Source organism: Procambarus clarkii, chromosome 6 (genome assembly GCF_040958095.1).
Source record: "Procambarus clarkii isolate CNS0578487 chromosome 6, FALCON_Pclarkii_2.0, whole genome shotgun sequence".
Classification (NCBI taxonomy): domain Eukaryota; kingdom Metazoa; phylum Arthropoda; class Malacostraca; order Decapoda; family Cambaridae; genus Procambarus; species Procambarus clarkii.
In genome coordinates this window covers 15,540,112-15,557,337 of record NC_091155.1, presented here as the reverse complement: position 1 = coordinate 15,557,337, position 17,226 = coordinate 15,540,112, and the positions used below count along the sequence as shown (strand labels likewise).

Sequence of the window (17,226 nt, the reverse complement as noted above, 5' to 3'; positions counted from 1 at the left end):
TATTGTTTGTTATAGTGGAAAAGAGTAATGTTACCCATGTCGCTGGCTTGGGGATTTTTGCCGCCAAAATTTAAAATTAGTTTACACACGTAAATTTTGTGATAATTATCTTATTTTTGTTTTCCTGTTATTTTTATTATTATTATTATTACTTGTTGTTTTATGTTCTTTGTTTTATTATGATCATAATGATATGTTTAAATTAATTTATCTGCTCCGTTTGTGAATGTTAATATGGGCCCATTAAACTGTTGTCTCATAATATATATGTACATATAGCGTTATCGTGCTTGATTAAACATATATTCTGACTGGAAATAATACCTGGTCACCTGGGCAATGCTACATTATACACTTCCAGTCATACACCTGATTTACCGAGTTACCAGACATCAGTTCAGTTACCAGACATCACCTGAGTTACCAGACATCAGCTGACTTAGCAGACATCAGCTGAATTACCAGACATCAGCTGGGTTACCAGACATCAGTTGGATAATGGCTAATGACAGAGCTAAGTATTCTGTATTTGTTGACATTAAAGAAGCCTTCGACATAGCACAGGGGATACGAGCTTGCGTTCAAGTTCAAGTAAGTTTATTGAGACAATAAAATATATCTCAAAGGGATAGAATAGCTTATAGATGTATCTCAAATAGTAGAGTAGACTATTTCTACCCTCCTCTACTTCAAGTCCCTCAAGAGGCGCACAAATCCAGTGAATACAAGTCCACAAATCACAGCACAAGAATCACATTTAACATTACAGGTTAATATATTAAACACAACATATAAATGTTACAATTTGTAGCTCCTAGGTATTCTATCTATCATACCATCCAAACAATATGATTGGTACACTACTTATTTCCTTATTTCTATAGTAATCAATAAGGGAAGGGAACTATTAGAAGAAATCGCCAAGCCATTATGAATATATAGCACTGGGAAGGGGTCAGGATAAGGATGTGGGATAGGACGGGGGGAAAGGAATGGTATCCAACCACTTGTGGACGGTCGGGGATAGAACGTCGACCTGCATGAAGCGAGCATACTACTGTAGCGAGTAGATTATCCCAATAATATGCTCGCTCCAAATGCATTGTTAATATTCCTGTCAACCTTTGGAGATGAATGAGGTGAGGCGTTGCCCGAGCATATAAGCAGCAGAATAGCAAACATTAACTCTTCCAATGAAAAAGGCTGCCTATGATCAGACAATCCTAAGGCGCATAATAGAAGAGCAAATGTATAGCATAGCAGTAGCAGGAGCCACCCACATCTTCACAGACGGGTCGGTTGACACAGAAATGGCCTCTGCTTTGAAATACAAAGCGGAGATGTTTCTGAAGAGGGGGACAAAGAAACAGTTGCGCAGTGCGCCCCGCGCAGATGCGCGGGAAGTCTGGGGCCATATAAATTCTAAGGCAGAGAGGGGCTCTCCGGAGAACAGACTCTTCAGTCACCATTTGGTCACCATTTGGTCCGGGAGACATCTCCCGTCACGCAGGGTGCAGTTGCGCCTCCACAGATCTCCAGTATCATCTTTTGATACTGGTAATGGCTCAAAAGGGCCACCACTTACGGGCTATTCATGCCCGTGCCACCTCTTGGGTGGCTTAATCTTCATCAATCTTGACTGACCACACCATTTGGTCACCACTTGGTCCGGGAGACATCTCCCGTCACGCGGGGTGCAGTTGCGCCTCCACAGATCTCCAGTATCATCTTTTGATACTGGTAATGGCTCAAAAGGGCCACCACTTACGGGCTATTCATGCCCGTGCCACCTTTTGGGTGGCTTAATCTTCATCAATCAATCGGGGCTCTCCCTCGCTTCCACCCGACCGTCGCAGTACTCGAAACTCCCACCCGCCTCCCCTTCATGCAAGTGGCAGTTCCCAGTCATGCTTTGTGCCAGTGTCCCTGTCTTCCCCACCGCAAGTGGGGAGGGGGGTGCAGCGCCGGTCCCCAAGTGTCCCGCTGTCCGCAGCTAATCCTTTGCCCAGTCTAGGTGCTAGTAAGAGTCAGTAAACACTTCTTATTCCTTGGCGGCCGACCTCACGCCCTGGGAAAAACTTCTCCCATTTGTAATATCAGTTTTCCCCAGTCACTAGGTATTTTCTGCCCGCCTGTTAATTCTCGGATTTCCCATTATGTCTTGGTCGGGCTCCGTTAAGTGTTGTGTCTATACACTTTATTTCCCCTTTGTGTCCTGACTGTTATACCTAGTTCTAATTATATTTCATCTGCCATTAGGTTTCTGCAGAACGTGTCTGCCATGTCTAGGCTCTGCTTACTACTACGGGGGTACATTTTAAGTTAATTAGTCCTCAGACATGGACATGTTACATTTGTTAATTCCTACTTATATTATTTACATGTTCTGCAGAATTTAATATACTAATAAAAAATTTAAGCCCATTCGGCCTGTGTCTTTTCCCCCTGGTCAGAAATATGAGAGTGCTGGCGCTGCTCTTTGCACGGCCAGCGTACAGGCATATTGGAGACTGGGAGGACTAGTATCATCAACCCAAACTGAGCTGTTTGCCATACAACAGGCATTCGCATATGTGATTGCACAAAACACTCAAAATGCAATCATACACACAGACTCAAAAGCTGCACTTCAAATACTAGGACAAAAACAGTGGAAAGATAACGTGGAAACAATTACCACCATTTTGTATCTTGGAGCAGTCGCTAAAGGCAAAGGGCTCAACATAACTTTAAACTGGATCCCATCCCATGTTGGAATCCCATTAAATGAAAAAGCTGATGAAATTGCTAAATTGGCAACTGGTCATCCAGTGATACATAAAACAATTCAACCCAGCCTAGAGAACAACCCAGCCTAGAGAACAACCCAGCCTAGAGAACAACCCAGCCTAGAGAACAACCCAGCCTAGAGAACATAAAAAACATCATCACCAAAAAACTCTCACATCTCAACAAAGCCGACCTACACCAGAGAGTAGCTGAAGGTTCGCCATCTGCAACATGGTATCTTCAGGTAATTTTTTTTTTTTTTTTTTTTTTTTTTTTTTTTTTTGAGATATATACAAGAGTTGTTACATTCTTGTACAGCCACTAGTACGCGTAGCGTTTCGGGCAAGTCCTTAATCCTATGGTCCCTGGAATACGATCCCCTGCCGCGAAGAATCGTTTTTTCATCCAAGTACACATTTTACTGTTGCGTTAAACAGAGGCTACAGTTAAGGAATTGCGCCCAGTAAATCCTCCCCGGCCAGGATACGAACCCATGACATAGCGCTCGCGGAACGCCAGGCGAGTGTCTTACCACTACGCCACGGAGACTGTAATCAAATTAGAAAGGTTAAATATCCCAAAAGGAATCCACAGGGAAATAGCAGTTAGGTTATATAGACTACGTCTAGGTTACAGATGCAACTGGGAGATTGGTGAACCCCGACAGAGAGAGTGCATCTTCTGCCAAACTGTCACAGAAAAGCCATTACTTCACTATCTTCTGGAATGTGAAGCAGCCAATGACCTTAGAAGAGCTTTTAAGAGTTCCTGAATCATGCAGTGGCCACCCTGAAGCCATCAACACAGCCACTCTCCTGGTCAACAAAGGTGTCCAGCAGCTGGACACCCTCATAAAGACTGTGAAGCAGTATCCTCCCCCGCGATAACAGCTTGATGGTTAAATGCAAACTCAGAATACTGAAAAGAATTACTGAAAAAAATGTACCACTTACGGGCTATTCATGCCCGTGCCACCTCTTGAGTGGCTAGCCGATTGATGATTGATCTTTATCAATCATTAATTGAATGCACACTGGCTGCCTGTCCCCCGGCACAGTGAATTAAATTAAATTAAATACTAAATGGTGGTAAACATTTTGCAGTTAAGTAATTTAGTTAAGTTTACCATAAAAAACAGTTTTCTCTTCTATTCAAATATTGACTCATAGAAAACTAAATTTATAAGGCTGTCTTAACTAAATATTAAGCCGTGCGCCGCAGTAGGATAAGTCATCAGATCACAACCGAGGATTGAAGTTTCTTTTCCCGCTACAAAGCGAAAACATTTGCGCAACATTTCTTTTCACCTGGTGCCTTTGTTCACCTAGCAGTATATAGGCACCTGGGAGTACATCCGGTGCCAGACCATTTTGCGCCCAATGTCAAGCTAATTACTTGCTAAAAAAAAAAATTGAATTCAAAAAGAGATGTTTTGGAGACAAATTTAAAAACATAGTCGAGAGGCGGGACCAAAGAGCCAAAGCTCAACCCCCGCAAGCACAACTAGGTGAGTACAACTAGGCGAGCACTGGATTAGTGAGAGAAACTTATATGAAGATCCCGTTAGCACAGTCGGCTTCGTTCTCGACGCGCAATCGAAAATTCCGAGTTCGAATCCCGGGACAGAAATGGTTGGACCCATTTCCTTAATCACCTAATGCCTCTGTTCACTTAGCAGCGAGTAGGTACTGGGGAGTTATAGTCAGCATGTCGTGGGGTTCCATCCTGGGCGGGGTCAGTAATTAGACCTAACGTGTATGAATATACTCAGGCTGCCTGTCCCCCCGACACAATGGATTATTATTATTATTATTATTATATAACTATGTTATATAATAATAGGTCGGCAGGGGAGCCGGTCGGCCGAGCGGACAGCACACTGGACTTGTTATCCTGTGGTCCCGGGTTCGATCCCAAGCGCCGGCGAGAAACAATGGGCAGAGTTTCTTTCACCCTATGCCCCTGTTACCTAGCAGTAAAATAGGTACCTGGGTGTTAGTCAGCTGTCACGGGGTGCTTCCTTGGGGTGGAGGCCTGGTCGAGGACCGGGCCGCGTACTTAGCTAATATGTACTTAGCTAATAGTTAGTTAGCTAATTAATGCCTTTATTAGTCTAAGAGATGAGCAGTTAAGAGTGGCGTACGACCCCCAAAATAGATTAGTAAAGATTCCTTATTTTTTTTTTTTGCCTTATTACCCCCATGAGCTAATTGTGTGTTGACCAATACCAGAGTTAAGGCACTACGGGCTCACCATAGCCCGTGCTACTTGGAACTTTTTGTTCCAGGTAGCCTTATTTATGAGTGCTATAATGTCATATAATTTACATCTTTACCTGTTGAGCTGTAAGACGACTGTCTGTCTGTCTGTCTGCTGGCGATCTTGTGAGTCTGTCTGTCTGTCTGCTGGCGATCTTGTGAGTCTGTCTGTCTCGTCAGGGCATTTTCTGACCAGAAAGCTCCTATTACTGCACCTTTTCTGACCAGAAAGCTCCTATTACTGCACCTTTTCTGACCAGAAAGTTCCTATTACTGCACCTTTTCTGACCATAAAGCTCCTATTACTGTACCTTTTCTGACCATAAAGCTCCTATTACTGTACCTTTTCTGACCATAAAGCTCCTATTACTGTACCTTTTCTGACCATAAAGCTCCTATTACTGCACCTTTTCTGACCAGAAAGCTCCTTTTCTGACCATAAGGCTCCTATTACTGCACCTTTTCTGACCATAAAGCTCCTATTACTGCTCCTTTTCTGACCAGAAAGCTCCTATTACTGCACCTTTTCTGACCATAAAGCTCCTATTACTGTACCTTTTCTGACCATAAAGCTCCTATTACTGTACCTTTTCTGACCATAAAGCTCCTATTACTGTACCTTTTCTGACCATAAAGCTCCTATTACTGCACCTTTTCTGACCAGAAAGCTCCTTTTCTGACCATAAAGCTCCTATTACTGCACCTTTTCTGACCATAAAGCTCCTATTACTGCTCCTTTTCTGACCAGAAAGCTCCTATTACTGCACCTTTTCTGACCAGAAAGCTCCTATTACTGCACCTTTTCTGACCATAAAGCTCCTATTACTGCACCTTTTCTGACCATAAAGCTCCTATTACTGCACCTTTTCTGACCATAAAGCTCCTATTACTGCTCCTTTTCTGACCAGAAAGCTCCTATTACTGCACCTTTTCTGACCATAAAGCTCCTATTACTGCTCCTTTTCTGACCAGAAAGCTCCTATTACTGCACCTTTTCTGACCAGAAAGCTCCTATTACTGCTCCTTTTCTGACCAGAAAGCTCCTATTACTGCACCTTTTCTGACCATAAAGCTCCTATTACTGCTCCTTTTCTGACCAGAAAGCTCCTATTACTGCTCCTTTTCTGACCATAAAGCTCCTATTACTGCACCTTTTCTGACCATAAAGCTCCTATTACTGCACCTTTTCTGACCATAAAGCTCCTATTACTGCACCTTTTCTGACCATAAAGCTCCTATTACTGCACCTTTTCTGACCATAAAGCTCCTATTACTGCACCTTTTCTGACCAGAAAGCTCCTATTACTGCACCTTTTCTGACCATAAAGCTCCTATTACTGCACCTTTTCTGACCAGAAAGCACCTTTTCTGACCATAAAGCTCCTATTACTGTACCTTTTCTGACCAGAAAGCTCCTATTACTGTACCTTTTCTGACCAGAAAGCTCCTATTACTGTACCTTTTCTGACCATAAAGCTCCTATTACTGCACCTTTTCTGACCATAAAGCTCCTATTACTGCACCTTTTCTGACCATAAAGCTCCTATTACTGCACCTTTTCTGACCATAAAGCTCCTATTACTGCACCTTTTCTGACCATAAAGCTCCTATTACTGCACCTTTTCTGACCAGAAAGCTCCTATTACTGCACCTTTTCTGACCAGAAAGCTCCTATTACTGCACCTTTTCTGACCATAAAGCTCCTATTACTGCACCTTTTCTGACCAGAAAGCTCCTTTTCTGACCATAAAGCTCCTATTACTGCACCTTTTCTGACCATAAAGCTCCTATTACTGCACCTTTTCTGACCATAAAGCTCCTATTACTGCACCTTTTCTGACCATAAAGCTCCTATTACTGCACCTTTTCTGACCATAAAGCTCCTATTACTGCACCTTTTCTGACCAGAAAGCTCCTATTACTGCACCTTTTCTGACCATAAAGCTCCTATTACTGCACCTTTTCTGACCAGAAAGCACCTTTTCTGACCATAAAGCTCCTATTACTGTACCTTTTCTGACCAGAAAGCTCCTATTACTGTACCTTTTCTGACCAGAAAGCTCCTATTACTGTACCTTTTCTGACCATAAAGCTCCTATTACTGCACCTTTTCTGACCATAAAGCTCCTATTACTGCACCTTTTCTGACCATAAAGCTCCTATTACTGCACCTTTTCTGACCATAAAGCTCCTATTACTGCACCTTTTCTGACCATAAAGCTCCTATTACTGCACCTTTTCTGACCAGAAAGCTCCTATTACTGCACCTTTTCTGACCATAAAGCTCCTATTACTGCACCTTTTCTGACCAGAAAGCACCTTTTCTGACCATAAAGCTCCTATTACTGTACCTTTTCTGACCATAAAGCTCCTATTACTGCACCTTTTCTGGCCCCAAAAATCCGCACAAAAACCCACTCATATACTTCCTTCAACTCAAGCTAAGTGACTTATTTAAAGCCAAATCCCCACAGGCCGGGAGTCAGCGCTTTAGACAACCGACGGTTAGAAAGGCGGGGCCCAAGAGCTAATAGCTCGACCGTGCATGGACAAATAATAGATATAATACAGATTAAAAATTGTCATCCACACGTCCGTGGAATTAATTTAATTTCCTTCATCTGGGGACCGTGGTTCAAGTCTCCCATAACCCAGGTGAGTGAAATAAATATCAAATGCGCGCACACATATACACACTACAGGGCCTGGTGGCCGAGTGGACAGCGCTAGGGGTTCGTAGTCATAATGGTCCGGGTTTGATACTCATCAGAATACTCATCCCTGGATGAGTTTTCAAATACATCAGAATACACCATTACTTTGACTCCTAATACAATATAGTCGCCTCCCCCCCTTATGGTGTAGATACATCTTGGCATCGCTACTCCTTTTCCCATCTTCATTACATTACACTTGTTAGGAATGAATTCTAACAACCATGTTGACCTGACCACACACTAGAAAGAGAAGGGACGACGGCGTTTCGGTCCGTCCTGGACCATTCTCAAGTCGATTGTGTATGCGACTGACACGTTGTCGTCCCTTCACCTTCTAGTGTGTGGTCTGGTCAACAGTTTCCACCTGTGTCCCCTTGTTCGCGTACAACCCGTGGTAAACAGTTTATCTTTATCTACCCCTGTCAATTCCTCTGAGAATTTTGTAGATCGTGATCATGTCTCCCCTTACTCTTCTGTCTTCCAGTGTCGTGAGGTGCATTTCCCACACACCAGGTATAACCTTCATATTATTTTACGAAGATTATTAAACTAAGCTTTATGCTTATTTATGAAACTTTAAACTAAGAGAAATAGTCTTAGTTTAAAAAGGAGAGAGAGAGAGAGAGAGAGAGAGAGAGAGAGAGAGAGAGAGAGAGAGAGAGAGAGAGAGAGAGAGAGAGAGAGAGAGAGAGAGAGAGAGAGAGAGAGAGAGAGAGGGAGAGAGATATTGCTTAATTGATTGATGAAGATTAAGCCACCCAAAAGGTGGCACGGGCATGAATAGCCCGTAAGTGGTGGCCCTTTTGAGCCATTACCAGTATCAAGAGCTGATACTGGAGATCTGTGGAGGTGCGACTGCACCCTGCGTGACGGGAGATGTCTCCCCCGTGACAGAGAGAGAGGCACTAATTGGGTACCAGGTTGTAAATCGCTTGGCAGGTCGTACTCTAAGGCAAGCTAGTGGGCAGACGAGGAATCCCTTCCAATCTACACACAAGGAAATATAAACCGAAAACATCCGATTTCGATAACCGCCTTAGCTTTGATTCCAAAATGCTTCATCGACAAAGAATTCGATCCCATATGGGGTCTAAGACACCGCTCACGAGGCCGATTCAAATCTCATTGTCTGAACCGTCTTTTGTTTTCCCTCTGGTGTCAGCGAAGCAAAAACAGGATTTCTTACAATTTCCAGGAACAGAGAGGGTTCGAATCCCTTTGTAGTGATGTTGTTCGTTAAGGCAAGAGACTTGAGGCGTGGGGTAGAGGCCCTCAGGGCTAAGGGAGAGGCCCTTAGGGTTAAGAGAGAGCCCTTTAGGTCCGGAGACCCTTTGTGCACGTGGAGAGAAGCAACGGGGCTCGAACTCCGTCACCCAAGCCAGAGTGCACGCAGGCAAGGTGTGGAATCCATGACAGGGTTTTAGTGGAAGCCTCTGGGCCCCCCTTGAGGCTTCAGTTGAATCCCAGGTTCCATTGCCTTTGAGCATGTTGTGGTACAGTGGTTTAAGGCGTGTTTGGGAGTACCCAGTGTGTAGGGTTCGATTCTCCCTCACTGCCGGTACTGTTTTCTCACTGATATACGACGTCACTGTGATTATCCAGAAATACTATTACTATTACTACTAATAATAGTAGCAGTAGGAACACTAGTAAGATGTATCCAAGAGTGGAGTGAGATGGCCCGCGCCCTAACTCTGAAAATCCGTCTTCAGTGGGGTTATAAAAACGGCGGCAGGCGATTAGTTCTCAGAATATACGGTGCGTTGATTATGGATTTTTACGTCATGAGTTCTCGAAGACCAAGACGGATGAATCCGGTGTGTAAACTTTCCCGCTCTCTTGGGGGGGGAGAGAGAGAGAGAGAGAGAGAGAGAGAGAGAGAGAGAGAGAGAGAGAGAGAGAGAGAGAGAGAGAGAGAGAGAGAGAGAGAGAGAGAGACAGAGTAAGAGAGAGACAGAGAGAGAGAGAGAGAGAGAGAGAAAGAGAGAGACAGAGAGAGAGAGAGAGAGAGAGAGAGAGAGAGAGAGAGAGAGAGACAGAGTAAGAGAGAGAGAGAGAGACAGAGAGAGAGAGAGAGAGAGAGAGAGAGAGAGAGAGAGAGAGAGAGAGAGAGAGAGAGAGAGAGAGAGAGAGAGAGAGAGAAGAGAGAGAGAGAGAGAGAGAGAGAGAGAGAGAGAGAGAGAGAGAGTAGAGAGAGAGAGAGAGAGAGACAGAGTAAGAGAGAGAGAGAGAGAGAGAGAGAGAGAGAGAGAGAGAGAGAGAGAGAGAGAGAGAGAGACAGAGACAGAGACAGAGACAGAGTAAGAGAGAGACAGAGACAGAGACAGAGTAAGAGAGAGAGAGAGAGAGAGACAGAGTAAGAGAGAGAGAGAGAGAGAGAGATGAGAGAGAGAGAGAGAGCGAGAGAGAGAGAGAGAGAGCGAGAAGAGAGAGAGAGAGACAGAGACAGAGACAGAGTAAGAGAGAGACAGAGACAGAGACAGAGTAAGAGAGAGAGAGAGAGAGAGACAGAGTGAGAGGAGAGAGAGAGAGAGAGAGAGAGAGAGAGAGAGAGAGAGAGAGAGAGAGAGAGAGAGAGAGAGAGAGAGAGAGAGAGAGAGAAGGTAGAGAGAAGGTAGAGAGAGAAGATATAAACAGGAGCGCACTAAATTTTGAAAGAGAAATTGAAAACATGCCCATGTACTCGGCCCCAGGTCCAGACTCATGGAATTCAATATTTATAATGAAATGCAAAGTGCCGGTAGCACAGGCACTCAGTATAGTGTGGAGGAAGAGCTTGGACACGGGGGGAGATACCAGATGCACTTAAAGTAGCAGACATAGCCCCTCTACACAAGGGAGGGAGCAAAGCATTGGCAAAGGATTATAGACCAGTTGCACTAACATCGCACATCATAAAAGTATTTGAGAGAGTGATTAGGAGTCAGGTCACCAATTTCATGGAGACCAATGACCTTCACAACCCAGGCCAACATGGATTTCGAGTGGGAAGATCGTGACTCTCACAGCTACTTGAGCACTACGATAAAGTCACTGAGGCATTAGAAGAAAATCAGAATGCTGATGTGATATACACGGACTTCGCAAAGGCTTTCGATAAATGTGACCATGGCGTGATAGCACACAAAATGAAGTCAATGGGAATAACCGGTAAAGTAGGACGCTGGATACTCAGTTTTCTGTCAAACAGGACTCGGCGAGTAACGGTCAACCATATAAAATCTAGTCCAAGTGCAGTTAAAAGCTCTGTACCTCAGGGTACAGTCCTTGCACCGCTGCTTTTCCTTATTCTCATATCAGATATAGACAAAAATACAAGTCACAGCTTCGTATCATCCTTTGCAGATGACACAAAAATCAGTATGAAAATTACCTCGGCTGAAGACATTGAAAAACTTCAAGCTGATATTAATAAAGTTTTCGACTGGGCATCAGAAAATAACATGATGTTTAACAGTGATAAATTCCAGGTATTCAGGTACGGTAAAAATGAGGACCTTAAACATAATATAGAGTACAAAACACAATCAAATGTACCCATAGTAGGAAAACAGCATGTAAAGGATTTGGGAATAATAATGTCTGACGACCTAACGTTTAAGGAGCATAACCAAGCAAATATTGCGACAGTTAGAAAAATGATAGGATGGATTACGAGAACTTTCAAATCCAGGGATCCCATCACAATGGTTGTACTCTTCAAGGCACTTGTGTTGTCCCGTCTTGAGTACTGCTCAGTACTCACTTCCCCCTTCAGAGCAGAAGAGATTGCTGAAATAGAGGGAATACAGAGAACATATACGGCACGCATAGACGCAATAAAGCACCTAAATTATTGGGATCGTCTCAAAGCCCTCCAAATGTACTCACTAGAAAGAAGACGAGAGAGATATCAAATAATATACACCTGGAAGATACTGGAGGGCCAGGTACCAAATCTACACAGAAAAATAACAACGTACTGGAGTGAACGATATGGAAGAAAATGTAGAATGGAACCAGTGAAGAGCAGAGGTGCCATAGGCACAATCAGAGAACACTGTATAAACATCAGAGGTCCGCGGTTGTTCAACGTCCTCCCAGCAAGCATAAGAAATATTGCCGGAACAACCGTGGACATTTTCAAGAGGAAACTAGATTTATTCCTCCAAGGAGTGCCGGACCAACCGGGCTGTGGTGGGTATGTGGGCCTGCGGGCCGCTCCAAGCAACAGCCTGGTGGACCAAGCTCTCACAAATCAAGCCTGGCCTCGGGCCGGGCTTGGGGAGTAGAACTCCCAGAACCCCATCAACCAGGTATCAACCAGGGGGGGGCAATTTTGCTCACTTATATAGACAGTTTATGTTTATAATGTATATTCTTCTGATTTTATTACTCATGAGAGCAAAGGCTATTATATATTTCTTTCCATAAGACTGTTGTTGTTGGTAATTGGTCTTGGCTAGTGGTTAGGTTAGCTTGGCTACGTTAGTGAAGGGAGCCGGTCGGCCGAGCGGACTGGACGCTGGACTTGTGATCCTGTGGTCCTGGGTTCGATGCCAGGCGCCGGCGAGAAACGTTGGGCAAAGTTTCTTTCACCCTATGCCCCTGTTACCTAGCAGTAAAATGGGTACCTGGGTGTTAGTCAGCTGTCACGGGCTGCTTCCTGGGGGTGGAGGCCTGGTCGAGGACCGGGCCGCGGGGACACTAAAAAGCCCCGAAATCATCTCAAGATAACCTCAAGATAACCTCAAGATAACCTCAACAGTCACGTAGTTAGAGACGGCACGATGCTGGACGGAAGAAAGCATTTGATTCGTGAGTTTAAAAATCTACCTGGGAAAAATCAGCACGACACGACAAGCCGCCGGCTTCCTGTCCTCGTCGAGGCCACTCGGGTTAGTGACCCTCAGGTAAATCAAGGAAATCAGGTGTCCTGTTCTAACAGGAGGCAGGTACTGTGTCAAGCATTTCATTAAAAAACAAATTCCTGTCTGATAAAAATTTCAAAAATTCCTGAAATATTATCACAGACACAACACGTGATAAACGCAGCCTATGAATTACTCCTAAAATATTGCTAACTATATTTATACTCTTTAAAGTTTACATTACAAGTTTTCTTTTTAGTATGTGAGAGTTTTGCTAGACTATCAGTGGAGAGGAAACAGTAATTAACTTGTTAAACAGTGAGCTTCTCTCGGTAAATGATTAGAAACCAATTATTTTAGTCTGTCTCAGAGGTGAATCTATAACAGGTCTGGGATGTTCCCGCTTCACAGCAATTTCTAGTCTCTTATCTAATCATTTTTTCCAAGGACTATACACACTCTTAATGCTCTAAGGAACATCGAAGGGAACACTCAATATTTTTTTTTTTTTTTTTTTTTTTTTTTTTTGAGATATATACAAGAGTTGTTACATTCTTGTACAGCCACTAGTACGCGTAGCGTTTCGGGCAAGTCCTTAATCCTATGGTCCCTGGAATACGATCCCCTGCCGCGAAGAATCGTTTTTTCATCCAAGTACACATTTTACTGTTGCGTTAAACAGAGGCTACAGTTAAGGAATTGCGCCCAGTAAATCCTCCCCGGCCAGGATACGAACCCATGACATAGCGCTCGCGGAACGCCAGGCGAGTGTCTTACCACTACACCACGGAGACTGTGCTAACTTTAACTTTATATTAGAATATTTAACTCTAATATAAAAATTTGAAAAATATCTGCAAAATTTGTAAAAGAGGGGCATTGGGACCATTCCCCCTTTCAAGGGGGGCATTGGGCTAATGAAGCTAACCATGTAAGTGTCTGGCCAGACATACATTATATCTTTTAGACATAACTGTATCCGCCAAACGGAATTTTTAGACATAATTTCTTATGGAATGATAGTTACTAATTAAAATATAAATAATGTTGATATATTTATATACATTTTACAATTTTTATTATTTTTTAAATATTTTTTTAATCTAAATAGACCAATTATTCCTAAAGACCATCTAACTCAAAAAAAAAAAACTAGGCCTGACTGAATTAAAAAATTCACCTTCTCAAAATAGTGTTATTAGCGTTATAGGTTAACAAATTTACTAAAAAAATATTTGGAAACATGCACAATCGTTCTGGCTGTTAGACAAAACGGGCCTTGCTTACTAGGCCAAGTTGTACGTTTCTAGGCTATTATGTTCGACAGTAATGATATTGTAGTAGAAATAGCAGCACTAGAAGTACTATATTAGTAGTAATAGTAGTAGATCTACCAGTATTCACAGCAGAACTACCAGTATTCACAACAGAACTACCAGTATTCACAGCAGAACTACCAGTATTCACAGCAGAACTACCAGTATTCACAGCAGAACTACCAGTATTCACAGCAGAACTACCAGTATTCACAGCAGAACTACCAGTATTCACAACAGAACTACCAGTATTCACAGCAGAACTACCAGTATTCACAACAGAACTACCAGTATTCACAACAGACCTACCAATATTCACAACAGAACTACCAGTATTCACAACTGAACTACTAGCCATCACAGCAGAAGCATTATATGTAATATTGATACATAAAGCACATGTTAGAATGTACACAACGCCTTGAGGGCGTCAGTGGGGCGCCTTTTATTTCTTTGCCTTGGTGTTTTTACGTATAATTGAAGGAGAATTTTTAATTAGCAGTTTCTGATCAGTTATTATCCACTTCTCTCTCTCTCTCTGCTGGAGGTGGCTTCCAGACCTTCTTTCACTTCAACTGCACATATGACGTTATTTCTGGCCCTTTCTGGCATATACGCTCTTCCCAAATAGTGTTCCATAGCTCGATATATCTCCCTCACGCCTTCCCCTAGCCTCACTGCTTCGCTTGCCCATAATTACCCTAATGAATTTTTACCTTTCCTGCGCCCCGTTTCGGCTATATTCCCTATACTGGCGGCGCCTCGATTTTTAAAATAGTCCGGCAGAGCTTCGATTTCGTTCTCTCTTTGAACCATTAGATCAAAGAAAACGTGAACTGCATATGGCCGTTCCCTTTAAAATTTTTATCATCAATTTATTGGTCACATGGGACGCTATGGGTGTTTTTAAAGCATGGGGATTTTTTGTTATCTTGCAATTAATGTTGGCGCTGTTATCCTGTAGTGGATAACACGAGCGAGTCTCCAAAAAAAAAAAAGGGAAGAGAGCTATTGGGAGGAAGCGCCATGACTATATAGCACTGGAAAGGGGTTAGGACAAAAGGATTTGGGATGGGACGGAGGGAAAGGAATGGTTGCCCCAACCACTTGTGTGGACGGTCTTGGGGGATTGAACGCCGACCTGCATGATGCGAGACCGTCGCTCTACCGTCCAGCCCAAGTGGTTGGAAAATATATTTATTTGTTTTGTTGTTTTTGCGCACTGAGAGCTGAAGTTAATATGAATGGCGCCATGTTTTTTTTTGTGAAAGAGTTCATTGTTCATTGTTTGTGTCTCATTTTTTGTTCATTTGTTCCCCTGTTTATCTGTCTTCCAGCTTTATCCTAGCTGTGTGTCTCAGCTTCCTCCTAGCTGTGTGTTCTAGCTCCTAGCTGTGTGTCTCAGCTTCCTCCTAGCTGTGTGTTCTAGCTCCTAGCTGTGTGTCTCAGCTTCCTCCTAGCTGTGTGTTCTAGCTCCTAGCTGTGTGTCTCAGCTCCTAGCTGTGTGTCTCAGCTCCTAGCTGTGTGTCTCAGCTCCTAGCTGTGTGTCCCAGCTCCTAGCTGTGTGTCCCAGCTCCTAGCTGTGTGTCTCAGCTCCTAGCTGTGTGTCTCAGCTCCTAGCTGTGTGTCTCAGCTCCTAGCTGTGTGTCCCAGCTCCTAGCTGTGTGTCCCAGCTCCTAGCTGTGTGTCTCAGCTCCTAGCTGTGTGTCTCAGCTCCTAGCTGTGTGTCCCAGCTCCTAGCTGTGTGTCCCAGCTTCCTCCTAGCTGTGTGTCCCAGCTCCTAGCTGTGTGTCTCAGCTCCGTCTGTGCTGGATTTCACCACTTCCTCTTTAATTGCACCTGTTCCATCTCTCTCTCTCTCTCTCTCTCTCTCTCTCTCTCTCTCTCTCTCTCTCTCTCTGGCTCTCTGTCTCTCTGTCTCTCTGTCTCTCTCTGTCTCTGTCTCTGTCTCTCTCTCTCTCTCTCTCTCTCTCTCTCTCTCTCTCTCTCTCTCTCTCTCTCTCTCTCTCTCTCTCTCTCTCTGTCTCTGTCTCTGTCTCTCTGTCTCTCTGTCTCTCTCTGTCTCTGTCTCTGTCTCTGTCTCTCTCTCTCTCTCTCTCTCTCTCTCTCTCTCTCTCTCTCTCTCTCTCTCTCTCTCTCTCTCTCTCTCTGTCTCTGTCTCTGTCTCTCTCTCTCTCTCTCCCCCCAGGTTTCTGTCTGTCTGTCTGTCTGTCTGTCTGTCTGTCTGTCTGTCTGTCTGTCTGTCTGTCTGTCTGTCTGTCTGTCTGTCTCTCAGAACATGAAAATATTACGAACCTCTGAGAAACTGTTGACAAACTAATTGGAAAGGAAAAATATACAATTTCAGACATCATAGGCGTTGCTGGGAGTCGCAATAGGAGCCAATTTTTCTTTCAGGCGGGGCAACAGAGCCAACCTCAACTTGCCTATGACAATCCCCTACCGCCCATGTGTTATCCTGAAAAACTCCCCCCCCCCTTTCACTCCTTCAGAAGGAGACCTGTCTTAGTCCTGATATTTAACAACGTGTGTCTCCCGGCCCGTCGCTTGGCGTGCCACTTCGTCACGTATGCCACGGTTCCGACCAGCCGGCAACGGACATACCCACCCAACCCACCTAACCCCCGTCGATGCGTCTTATGTTAGTCAGTTTTAATTTGGACTGTCGACTTCTCTCTCTTGATAGGTGGTTTCTGTCTCCTGTTAGGTGGCTTCTGTCTCCTGTTAGTTAAGCCTCACATCTCTCAAACATCTGCTGGACTCCATCATCTCTAGAACATCTGCTGGACTCCATCATCTCTAGAACATCTGCTGGACTCCATCATCTCTAGAACACCTGCTGGACTCCATCATCTCTTAAACACCTGCTTTGGACCTCATCATAGTTCAAGCACTAACATCATGATGTTTGACTTTTAATGATAGCTGCACCGCCCTAAACCTCTGTCTGTCACCTTTATTCGAACTTCTGATGGCATTTGACCCCACGAAACGACCTTTGACCTTACAGTGCCAATTACACCTGCATGGGGGAGGTACCTGTTGGAGGTATACCTGTCTGTCTCAGTCTTGACCTTTGACCTCTTTGGGTCACCAATATGACCCTTGACCTTTTGACTCTAGATAACTACCCAAAGCTACTTAAAGCTACTCATAGCTACTCAAAGCTACCAAAAGCTACCCAAAGCTACACCAAGTCACCCAAAGCTACCTATCATTCCATAAGTAATGAAGAACTATGATATATTTACTCACCATAATGTTGGTGCTGAATGTTCAACACGAAAAAATTATATTTTTACTCTGAAATTATATA

At 43.8% G+C, this 17,226-nt stretch overlaps 1 protein-coding gene across 1 annotated transcript in view; it reads left to right on the top strand.

Moving 5' to 3' along the window:
* Positions 1-498: 498 nt before the first annotated feature.
* LOC138355243 (probable serine/threonine-protein kinase fhkB) overlaps positions 499-17,226 on the top strand; it is a 36,142-nt gene continuing 19,414 nt past the window's right edge. The window contains exons 1-2 of the mRNA XM_069310109.1: positions 499-591; positions 14,001-14,242. Of these exons, the coding sequence (XP_069166210.1) occupies positions 499-591; positions 14,001-14,242 (335 nt within the window). The remainder of the gene's footprint in view (positions 592-14,000; positions 14,243-17,226) is intronic.